The 12,263-nt window shown below is 38.6% G+C and overlaps 1 protein-coding gene across 3 annotated transcripts in view; it reads left to right on the top strand.

Moving 5' to 3' along the window:
* The window catches only part of MANBA (mannosidase beta), a 53,893-nt gene that overhangs the window by 27,597 nt on the left and 14,033 nt on the right, over window positions 1-12,263 (top strand). For all 3 annotated transcript variants that reach the window (XM_058025381.1, XM_058025380.1, XM_058025382.1), the window contains exons 7-12: window positions 634-744; window positions 5,751-5,902; window positions 7,008-7,125; window positions 9,215-9,301; window positions 9,799-9,966; window positions 11,912-12,130. In XM_058025381.1, coding sequence (XP_057881364.1) covers window positions 634-744; window positions 5,751-5,902; window positions 7,008-7,125; window positions 9,215-9,301; window positions 9,799-9,966; window positions 11,912-12,130 — 855 coding nt within the window. The remainder of the gene's footprint in view (window positions 1-633; window positions 745-5,750; window positions 5,903-7,007; window positions 7,126-9,214; window positions 9,302-9,798; window positions 9,967-11,911; window positions 12,131-12,263) is intronic.

Raw genomic sequence — 12,263 nt, 5'->3', positions numbered from 1 at the left:
GCTAGAGTGAAGATAAATATTCTGTCATCTTAGAGATTATATTTCATGTTTGTAAAAATTATGGAGTACTAATGATGTGATTAGGAAACATATAGAGACAAATCAGAAAATTACCAAATTAATGAAAGAATTTGACTTAAAAGCTTGACATAAGTGAAGCAGTCATTATGGTCATATAATACCAAAATCACAGTTGAAAAGTGTTACTGCTGTATATTGAATATTGCATGGGATAGGTAAAAGGATCAATGAGAGGAGGTGTATGATACAGAGCTCAGTGAACAATGGCTGCTGCTGACACAGATATTTGGGGTTTGGAGGAATAGTGTGTCAGTGTACCTCAGCTGAGGAGTGCTGGATGTGTGCCTGCATGTCCAGGTGTGCTCATGGCCTGTTGTGAACACAAAATGAAGTGATAGCCTGGACTTGAGCAGAAGAAATCACACAATCACACTTCTCTCTTTAAATGATTTCTACCTCAGAGCTGCAGCTGGAGAGAGTGTTAGCATGTCTCAGCTGAAGCACAAAACCTCGTTAGGCTTGTGGTAATTCACTCAAAGATACCTGAGCCCAGGTGCATTTGATACCTCTTGTTATACCTATTGCTCAGGCTTTCTCCCTTGTGTGTTCAAGAGTGCTGCAGTGGAGGCTTGGTGGCCAAATGGACATGGAAAGCAAACTGGATACAACATGACAACAACTTTCATGATGGAGGCAGGATGCCAGATTGAGAAGTTTTCAAAGGTGAGCCCTAAAGTTTAATTGCATCTGGCATTGCACTGTTGGTGTTAGGACATCTGCTCTGCATAACAAAAAGTTATGCTCAGTCGTAATATGCATGTGAAAATGCTAATGAGAAATGAAGTTTTTTTTAATGTCACAGTGTGTTGGCTACCTCTTTTCTGGTACTCTCACTTTATGTGGATGCATTTACTTGAGGTTGCAAGATGGTTTACAGTTAACCAGAAACCTCAGAAGAGAAAACGTGTTCACTTCTTAAGTTTTCTAGCTTATGAAAAGAAAACAGCACTTCTGAACTTCATATACCATGCTCTTGGTTTTGTATCATGCACTGAAAAACCCTTTTAGATTTCTGTAACATTATGCAAAGGTTTATTACTGAGATTTTTTTTGCTAATTTCAGTTTGTAAAAATTTATGGGATGGACACATTCCTAAAAACCTAACATACGATTATTTATTAGAATGTGCTAGATGTGCTTCAGGCTTAAGAAAAGATAAGGTCTTAAATACTACCATAAAAGTAATATTTGGGTGTTTTTGCATAAGGGTTCCCCTAACACACTGGCTGTGTAATTATCTGTTTGGTTTTACTAAGGAGCCTAGAGGAGGTAATTTCCAATTGTCCATTAGAAATAAAAATCTTAGAGATTAGACTGGCCTCCTTATGTCATGAACATGTGTTAACAACCACATAAATGTATGCCTTTATTAGATGTTTCTGGTGTGTACTGCTTTATTAAAAACTAATCTGGTCACCAGGCATCTGAACTGCTATTTGCTGTAACATTTGTTAGTGTGAAAAAAACTTAGGAAAACTAGTAGCTTCTGGTGTTGTATCTTTATAGGACTAGCCCCTAGTTTGATTATGAAGTCATAATAATAATTTGCTATGATTAGTGTTCTAATTTTGAAACAATTAAAAAACCCACACCAAGTAAACACAGCATGTGTTGCTTGGAAAAACTGGTGGTAGGAAATACAACTATAAACCCTCTAAAAAGGAAAATTCTGTTACTATGTGAAAATTACACAATGATAGGAAAGCTAATAATTTCCATTTGGGTGCTTGTGTCAGAATATTTCATAGAGCTCTGTGGCATGAGATCATGGGGACTTTGCGGTCTACAACAGAAGCCTCTTTGTTTTTTTTCCTTAAGGGGAAAGAGGGGGGGAAAAATCCCCAAATGCACCACATAGGGGGCATAGTGAATTAACCAGCATATGAAGCCTTTACAGCTTACAGTGTGAAGTCTGGTCATCCTTCCCATGTTCTGTGAATCTCTGTCTTGGTTTCTGACAGACACACGTGTACACACACACCATCACCCCCAGTCAGAGCTGTATGAGTGGAAAAAGGCTCTGTATGCAGTTTTTTCATGTTGTAGCATAATTTTCTCTCATGTCAGCAGGACTGAACAGCAACATTCATATAGCTTAATAAGAACTTTGAGTAGTTCAGGAGATACAATCAGGGATTAATGTTCCTGAAAGTTGTTTTGTTGTCAGTTCTGTTGTCCATGTTGTACTGACTGTATTCAGGAAGAATAAATTTCCTACTAGCATATTCCCCCCCCCCAGAAAAAAAGCAGAGGTGAGGCATTTCACAAGTGGTTTGTGTCCCTATGAGTATCTACTTAACTTTGGACAGGAAAAAACTGAAGCATGAGAACTGTACATGTGAGAAAGCACAGCTTGATCTTATGTCAGATTTGGCTACTCCAAAGTTGAACTACTTTCTGGGTTCTGACATGCTAGAGTAGTCTTCAAAACTTTAACCAATCCTTTGGGAATGTTTCTGGGTGGCCTTCCAGTATGTACTTGCAGGAGCTCTATAGAGCTCTAGCCAGCAGTGCTGGGAATCTCTTTGGCTCAGAGAAGTACTTACTCATTCCTGTTCGGAGCAGCAGAAAACCAAAGCAGAATAAAAGCCAGCATCTGGGATAGGATGTGGTTTGGTTTTGGCTTGGTTTTCCATTTGAATATTTTGTTCTAGAGTTTGTTTCTCAGGATAACATGAAGCAAAGTCATATCTCACAGTGACATTGGTTTTCTTGATGGAGGGTCCTGTTTGCTATTGATAAGTTGCTTATTTCTTGCCATCCCCACAATTATTACCTCTTTCATTGCCCCATGAAGCATTTGTTTGCTTTTCAGTTCTATTTCCCCATCTTTCTGTGTGCTCATTTCTCCAGCATTTTACACGGAGGTTTTTGGTTTTTAAGGCTATTTTTGTACTTTTAAAATCTTGGCCTCCGACAGTCTTTCCCTCCATCCCTTTACACACTCTTTTCCCCTCAGGCATTTTAGCATGACTTCCAGAAGTCTTTTCTTTCTGGCTTTGTAGTTTTCACACCACTTTCATGCTGTGTTCTAATTTGTTAGGTCGCTGGGTTGTTCTGTGATCTTAGTTCAGCTCTAGGCATCTTCATCCTTATTACTTTTCCTACTGCTAAATATGGGAATGCCAAATGTGATCCAAAGGTCACTTAACTGTGTACAAAGCCTTTGTATGTGCTTTAAAAAGGTAGGTATCTGTTTCATAATTATGCTCAGAACTAGCTGATTGGTCTGTGGTGGCTCGAGAGCTCCTCGTGTGTGCCCCAAGGCTGAGAGAAATGCTCAGCCCTCAGGCAGCAAGCTCTATCAGACAGATTTAAGGGTGGCCAAGGTCTTGGTAGCCAGGAGGGCACGTAACCAAGCTTGCCAGATGCTGGTTGTCTCCCACTGCCCTTCTTTCACCTCCCCAAGGCAGAAGGAAGCTGTATTAGGAACAGGAAGATGTGCTGTTACCAGCTGGGCCCCGGGGGAGCAGTGGAGTTGTGCTGAATCTTGGGGGCCTGGGAATGTGAGCTGAGGCTAAGGAGCTTTTTCTCTTGCTCCTGCTGTCTGGGTGGTCCTGGCTGAGTGTTTCAGCCTGTCAGGTTGCCTTGGCCACTTGCATCAGTTCACTTGAGCAGGAATAAAGCAATGTCTCATTACTTCTGTTAGTAATATAAATGCTCCATTACAAATGCACTCTGAGATAGTCCCTACCTGCCTGATCAGATTCCTTAAGATGACATCCCAAATACTTTGGCAGCTCCAACTGCAACGTGCCGTAAAAATAGAGCCACAATGGAGACTGAGGAGTTTTTCTCCAAGTAGTTGAATTCAGTGTAGGAAGGTCAGAACTTTTTCACATACTGTAGTTTCTCTCCTGTAGCCTTCAGGAGTTAGAGTAACTGTGAAAATTGCATGAAACTTTGGTTATTGTTTAAATTCAACTTCTCCTGTTAAACTAGGTCTGCAAAAATCTAGGAATGGTTGCTGCCATGATGCAGAGCTGTTTAGGTTGAGCTTAGTGATCTGTCACCTCTGCTAATGCATCTGGTTTGTCACATGCATTGTCTCTGTCCAGGTGTTTGATTAATAATTGTCCACTTAACTTAGAGGCACCAAAAGGGAATCAAAAAGTGGTGATTTCCTTTTTCCTCCCTACTGTTAGAAATAGTTTTCTGTCTATATGTGTGACTTTTGAAAAGCTGAATGTTCAGAAAATGCAGTCCCGTAGTGGGATTAATCATTTCCCTTTTGAATAACAACCATGTCTGGTGTGTGAAATAGAGAGTTGCATTTTGTATTAAAGACAGGTGTATCATTTGCACTTAACTAGGTTAATTTTAGCCTGGTTTAGTGACATATACTTGCCTCAGCTGAAGCTGAGGGAGAACAGGCTGTACTCTACAAACTGACCTTTTGAAAAGGTAAAGCAAATAGTCATCTGAGAGAGGAGTGGTTGCTATCTTAGGAGTAGTTTAGAAAAAATTTGTTTCCTGCCCTTCTGACTCAAGCCTGTTTTGGCTAAAATTTACTGTGAGCTTTCCTTCCCTTTATTTAATTTTCCAGTTTTCTCCCTATGATAATGAGCAACGGGTGCAATAAAGAAAATGTGTTTTCTTCCTGACTTAAGGAAATTGAACTGGAACAGGGGTACAGGAGAAGATGTTTAAAGTGTCCCTGAAAGAGCTGTTTTCTGGAAGAGTTTGGAGGTGTGCAGGAGCTGATATGGCGGGCGGGGAAAGCACTGCACAAATAAGGGGTCAGTGCTGTTGCAGTGCATTAACTGCTCCCTCATGGCTGTTTGTGTCAGTGCAGTCAGGATACCCCTCAGAGCAGTATTGTTGCTTGTAGTGAAGTCCTAGAAATCGTCTGGAACTATTTCCTGGGAGCTTTAATTCCATCTGCATCAGGAGAAAGGAAGGTTTTCTTGTTTCAGCGTCACAATGCCATGTATTAGGCTGAAAGAGCAGCTGTAAAAGTTTGGCCTCGGCTTCTACTTGAGATGTGCTTTATCTTTAATACTTTACTCACAGTAAGTGTTTATTTAGCTGAACTGGTCACTCTGAGTCATTATTGCTGATCATGCTGTTCCTACACAGCTGTGATGGCCAGAGGGCCTTTCACTTGCAAAGTGGCATTTGTGTTTGCATGGGTGTTTTTTTCTCTGTAAGTGTTATATCTATTTAAAAAGTGTCATTTCAGAGAAGTAAAAGAAGATCTTGCTTGTACTATGTGAATCTCATTCTGGCTATTCAGGGACAAGACTTAAAACTGAGCTGCTGCAGTCTCCTGGTAGAGAAAATTGCAGATCACATGATGCTTCTGATCTGGTGGAACCCCTGCATTCCTCTTGCTGGACTTTTGACTGAACTCTGCAAAAACCAAACTTCACCTGTCTCTTACATACATGTCTGCACATGTACTGTTGTTTGCTCATGCTTTCTCTTTCTCTCTCTTAATATGCTAGCAACTTTAAAAAGTGAACAGGCTTATTGAAAGAATGCTTTCTAGTACTGTTACAGAGTGTTTTCAGCAAGCAGGAATTTAGAGATGAGTCCGTGTCTTTTGACTCCTTGACAAATTCTGAGCTGTTACTGTTCAGTTGTACATCCCTTTTGTAATGATTTTCTTTATGTAGTTTTAATTCCTTTTTTGTCAGCTTTAAATCTAAGTTTCATGTCTTCACAGGTCTATTTTCGGACAGTAGAACTTATTCAGGAGCCTATTCCTGGCTCACCAGGCCTGAGTTTCTACTTCAGAATCAATGGCCGACCCATTTTTATTAAGGGCTCAAACTGGATTCCAGCAGATTCTTTCCAGGACAGAGTGACCTCTGACACGTAAGCCACATTTGATGTTCTCTAAGGATAAAGGATAATGTTTTCCTCCTCCTGATTCTCTCTACACCCTTTATCAAAGGTTGGCTTTGGTGGGTAAAACTTTCAAAGTAGAACACTAATTGTTGTGGGTGGGAGGAGAGGCTACAGAATTAGGGTTAATTAACATGAACAGATATGAGTGATGTTCAAGGCATGTAGGTGCAATTGCTGATGGGAATGTGTTTGCTTGCAGTTCATAGTTACTGGCCTTTTGGGTATTTTTAGGGATGATCCTCAGGCTGTTTGACCCTGTCTGGACACATCCATTGGTAGTCAGAGGATGTGCACTTCATCCATGTTCTAACCCATATCATGCAGGGTTATGTAGGTGCATGGCAGCCTCTCCCCTTCTCCTGATCTCATCTAGGCTACTTGGATTTCAGTGCTCAGCACCACAGAGATTCAGGTGGGATGGGGCTGTCCTGTACTTGGTCTAAGCTTTACTCTGGGATATTGGGGAGCCAGCTCAACAGGGCATGCTGCTGCATGCATTCACATGCAGTTTAGAGGCTACCAGTATGATTTAAGGAAAAATGAAGCCTAAAACCCTTAAAATGAGATTCCCAGTCTCAGTATTTCTCCTTACCCTCTCACTCCCCTATTCTCTCTATGCATTATGGAACTCAGGAAGAGGATATACATTCCTGATTGTGTTTAAAGAGAATTTGAATTCAAGGAATTTACATACAAAGCAAGTAATATCAGAGGAGAAAAGACTAACATGATTAATAAAACATAGTATTTCTAAATTTGGTCCTGCCAAAACTTCTGTAAAAGCACTTACACATGTGTCACTCCATCTATTTTCTAAGTGTTAACAGGATCAAGTGATTTTTCTATGCAAAAAATTGCTTTTTGAGAGCTCTGTCCAGACATGCAAGTTTAGAAACCAGAGTATTTTGCTATTTTTTGTTAGAGTTATAAGTCATAGATTGCCTGCTAATGATGTAGATTTGGGTGGTTTTTTTGATAGGGGCATTAATTTCTTCGTTTTTTGTATAACCTTAGAAATTCTTAACTAATAGAACTTCACAAAACTTGTATATCTCCTTTTTGTATTTGACAGACTAAGGCTACTCTTGAAGTCTGCAGCAGATGCTAACATGAATGCCCTTCGGGTTTGGGGAGGAGGAGTATATGAACAAGATGAATTTTACGATATTTGTGATGAAATAGGAATAATGGTAAAAATAATAAACACAGAATAATTATTTAAAAACTGACAAGAACTTGTAAATGAAAATCCACTTCAAATTTAAAAAAAGAGAATTAATACGTAAGTTCTAACCATCTTTCCAAAGGACACTATAGAGTATCAACACGAGGTCAGATTAACCTGATTTTTTGGTTGACTCATTGGGCTTCTTTAAGTTCTTTGTAATTTTAATGGTTTCTGATTACAGAGACTGAATCTGGAAGTGATATTTTGGAGACTTTATTGTAGAAGGTCACCATTAGGAAGAGGGTGGCTATGCTCATCTCAGTTTTGGAAAAGGATTTTATTTCTTTTAAAAGCATTTTCTTCTTTTTAGCAATAGCTGAAAAGGGTTGGGCAGTTTTGGTTCAAACTTCTCATTTGGTCCAAGGACAAACATGGAAGGCATTATCCAAGGGGCCATTTTGAACAAACTATAATTGAATATAAATGTAGCTGTAAGGTGAACACCTGCTGCAATCACTAATCCTGGATGAGTACCTTTGATTATATAAGCATGTATTAATAAGTTTTTATGAAGTAGTGACTAGATGAATGAAGGCCAAGTTGCATCTGGTATTAAAAATCCTGACAAGTGTGTTTGGTCTTAGTCTACACCATAAGAAGCAGGGAAACAGAATTCATACCTTGCTGCTTTCAGATGGGTGTGCTTGCAAAAAAAAAAAGTTGCATCTATTTTAGTGATCTGAATGAGTGTCCTGATTTTCAAGGCTTCTGAGCACTTACAGTTCTTCAATTTTTAACACTACGCTCCTTAAGTAGGCCACATAGATCTGTGTCTGTACAGTGCTCAGTGCAAGATTTAGATCCTATTTAACAGCCAAAATAGCAAGTAAATGCAGAAAATCAGACTCTTTTTCAGGAGGGGCGGTGGGGGATGCTTTTGGTTTTGTTTCTTCTGATGATCTTGTAAAGGCTTGAAAGTCCATTGGAGTCAAACTGTGCTTAAGGAAAACCAGTGATAGCTCACTGACAGAAATAGTGAGAAAGTTTCTTTCAATAGAGAGTTTTGACACCAACAGTCACTAAAGGATTATGAGTGATTCTGCAGCAATAGCTTTGCTTTTTCTGTACAGTGTTAGGATTGTAACAATTATTAATGGTTCCATTATCCCCCACTGTCCTATTCTTTATCTTCAGTTTCCTTAGGGAATGTGTGCTGAAAAGAGCCTTGGAAAAGCATATTCTCACTGCAATGAAAATGAAATTCTATGAGGAGCTGGTCTCTGTCTCTCAATATGTAACACAGTGTTAGAAAAGTGGAGTCTCCTACAGACCCCTTTGGGTTAAAGTGCTCCTTCCTAGAGCTCTTTTCCTTAATATTTTAGACAGACTAGAAGGAGCCTCAAGGTTATTAAAAAGGCAATTTAAAAAACAAAACAGTAAACAAGAAATCTTATCCATCTCATTGGGCTTCCGTTCCCATTTTTGTAATTCTGCTGCAAGGTACAAATGGAGTTTATTCTTCTTGAATTGAAAGGCTTGCTGTTCTCTAGTAGTATCTACTTGATCTTTCTTTGAAGAGAAAGATCACTGTGTTTTTAGAACATCTAGCTTGTTTCTGCCCCTCTTACTGGGTAAGATTTGCTGGTTTTTAGATAATTTTGTATGGAGATGTTTTCTCAACAAGTACACATTAAGGTCTGTTAAGTGTGCTCAGTGCCACATAAGAAGAATTATTGTCTCTTCTCATTAAGTAGTGGGGATTTGGTGTTACACCTGTGAGAATAGTAAATAAATATGAAATTGTTCTGTTCAGCTGCAAATTGCTACATGTTCAATATCTGATTATTCTGTTGAAACTCACAGAACTTCATCTACTGAGCAATATTCCTCTCCTCAATGTAGGCTGTCAGGAGCTGATTCCTAAGGGTAAATATTTTGTAACCCTGATATTGAGGATAACCACAGTGGAGTATGCACATAGTTGAGCCCCATGGTCAATGTGATTTGTTTTCTGTCTGAACAAAGGACAGTGCATCCCAATAGCCATATATTTTTCAAGTATGTAAAGTAACTTGCTGACAGTTTTTTTTAATCTTTCCTTTCCCTTGTAGATTTGGCAGGATTTCATGTTCGCGTGTGCACTATATCCAACCAGCCAGAATTTTTTAGAATCCGTAAGAGCAGAAGTTACTCATCAGGTATTTTATCCATGTGTCAAAGCTCTATTTCACATTATCTATTTTTCATTGACTGTGTAAGTTAGATTTCCAAAAATAGTTGTTTTGATGTTTTTGTTAGTGTACCTTTATGCAGCAGACACAAAATGTAACATTGCTAAATCTTATTGAACTCCTCTGACTGCTTGCATGAGTTCAGTCAAGAAGACTACACAGAATTTATCCTGCACACATGGCTGAGTAGAGGTCCATGGTACATACGTGCATAAGACAGATGTATGCCAGCATATTAGAAATTTTCCCTTCTGAAAGTGTATATTACAAAACTTTGAGGCTGGTGGCAAACGGAGGGAATAGTGAACCATGTGGCAATAAAAGGGAATTGTAAGCTTAGTGTGTGTAATATAATATACATGTGGACTTGTAATTCAACTAGTAGTAAAGTGATTATTTTAAAAAAGTTCATTGTTAAGATAAATAGTTTTACTTGACTTCTGAAACTGTAAGTTGTATTTCAGATGCGACGTTTAAAATCTCATCCATCAATTATTCTGTGGAGTGGTAACAATGAAAATGAAGCAGCAATTGCAAGCAACTGGTTCTCCATACCTTATCCTGACATAGGAGTCTATATCAAAGACTATGTGACCCTTTATGTGAAGAACATACGTGAAATAGTTCTTCGTGTAAGTAATCTCAAGAAACTCCAGGAGGATATGGTTTGGAAAAAGGTTTTAATGTTTGAGCAAGCTGGGATTTCCCTTTTTTCTTTTAATCCTTTTAAGAGATGAGGAAGAGCATTTTGAAAAATTGCTCTTTCCAAGCTCTTCTAAATAACTGTCTAAACTCAAAAGTTATTCTCCAAATAAAAAAAAATATTTTAAAAATTACCTGTCTTTAACATTTTATGATGTGTAAAGTAAGACCTGAAAGTGTAGTAGATCTTATTTCTTTTTTCCTTCCTGCTTTTAGTATGTCCATGGATGCCTTCACTTCTAGTGGACAAAAATCAGCTTGCCCATTAATTAATTAATCTCAATGCTCAGATTTTCTTTATCTAATTTTGTTGAAGAATACTGTGAAAAGCATTCAACAGCCCTCAGATCTTTTAATAGCAGTTGAAAAAAATCGATAAAGATGTTACTTCTTCAGTATGTGACCGAATATTTTTTGTTCTAAGCAGGTAAAGCAAAAGTGATGCTAAGCGTTGAACTCATGCTGTGTAGTCATTGTATTGATTTTGCAAACAAAATATTGCTATTCTACAGAATATGAAGGCAAAGAAAAATCTTTTGATATAAAATTTTAACTGCAAGTATGCAGTCCACAAACACCTGGCATCCTTAATGAAGTCTAGTGTGATTTTGCACAGGTTTTTAAAGGTTTATTTATCCTCTTAGAAGAGGAGATTCTAGATTTCTGTACTGAGCTGTGTGTAAAGGTGTGCTGTGGTGTTTTTGTGATTAGCTACATGAGTTGGGTATGTGTATGTGCAACAAAGTGAGGTGTTCTGGCTTCGTACTTGTGCAGCATTGCCATCCAAGATGGACCCATTTTTATTTTAAATCTATAGAATAGCTATTCTGAGTGCAAAAAGGAACCATAGAGGGAGATAACTTCAGGTCCTGCATAATACAAGCCAGCTGAGGAAACCTGTAACTACCAGTAGTGGTGGACTTGGTAACTTGAAGACTTCTACCTTTGAGCTAAAGACTTCAGGGAATCCAGGATTTCCTACAGTAAATTGTTTCAGTTAATTATTAATTACTCACACCAAGAAAAAAAGAAAGATGATGTGGGAAACAGGATTGTTTCTTAAAATGGGGCAAATGTCTGAGTGCATTGCTGTGTTCCAGTCAATTGCAGTAACTTGTTACTGGTAACTACGCTTAAGCCTCTGTCTTACTAGAAGTAGGGTGTTGAATGAATTATACCTGCAAAAGGATTCCTTCAGTACTTTGCCGACTATTGTTAAAAGATTTAGTATTCTAAGGCTTCTGAGACTGTAAATAAAGGCAGCTCTGAACAATCTAAAATGTAACCCTTATTGTAATCTCATCTATCTTAGCATGCAGAGCCGGCTAAAATGACAATAACCTGTAATGATACCATGCAAGCATTAAAAGCAGAACACCTTGGATTTGTTAGGACTAAAATTAGGTGACTGTTTAATAAGAAAGGAGAAAATCATGGCCTTTTTCCTGTAAAAACACTGCAAAAGTAATAATTTTCCATAAAGAAGTCATAGTATTCCAATATTAATGTTCCTTGAGTATATATTTCACAAGGCACACTTTAAATAGCCTTCATTAAAAATTTAGAGGCATATAAAGATAGAAAATCTCTTGATGTGAGGAGAGAATCCCTCAGAAGAGCAGAGCAAGCAGAATCATGCCCAGCTGTCCTCCAAGAACATAAGTAAGAAGCTAATTAAGTAAGTAAAGATGATGAATGTTAGGACATAAAAAGGGAATGTTCCCTAGGTGGTGACTCAGAAATTTGGAAAAAATATGGTCTCTGTGCCCCCAAGCCCCTCTTTTCAAAAAATAGTCTATGCATTCAGATGGTAAACGTCAGTCACTTTGTAAAGGGGTTGTATTTTTGTTTTGTTTTGTTTTTTTTATATCCCAGGAAGATAAGAGTCGTCCTTTTGTGACATCCAGTCCCACCAATGGCTTGGAGTCAGTCAAAGAAGGCTGGCTCTCCCGGAATCCTTACGACACCCATTATGGTGACACACACTTCTATGACTACAGTCGTGACTGCTGGAACTGGACAATGTATCCTAAAACTCGTTTTGCTTCAGAGTATGGATTTCAGTCCTGGCCTTCCTTCAGTACCATTGAAAAGGTAAGGCTGGGCTTCCACACCTTGCTGTCCCCTTTGCTCTCATTTAGTGAGGGCAATGAGTCTCTTCCCAAAAACTTCTGCATCCAAACCATAGTAATGTGTTGTTAGGCATGGTATGGCATAAGTGGGATAG

Source organism: Melospiza georgiana, chromosome 5 (assembly GCF_028018845.1).
Source record: "Melospiza georgiana isolate bMelGeo1 chromosome 5, bMelGeo1.pri, whole genome shotgun sequence".
NCBI lineage: Eukaryota > Metazoa > Chordata > Aves > Passeriformes > Passerellidae > Melospiza > Melospiza georgiana.
This window is presented reverse-complemented; position numbering and strand designations above follow the sequence as displayed.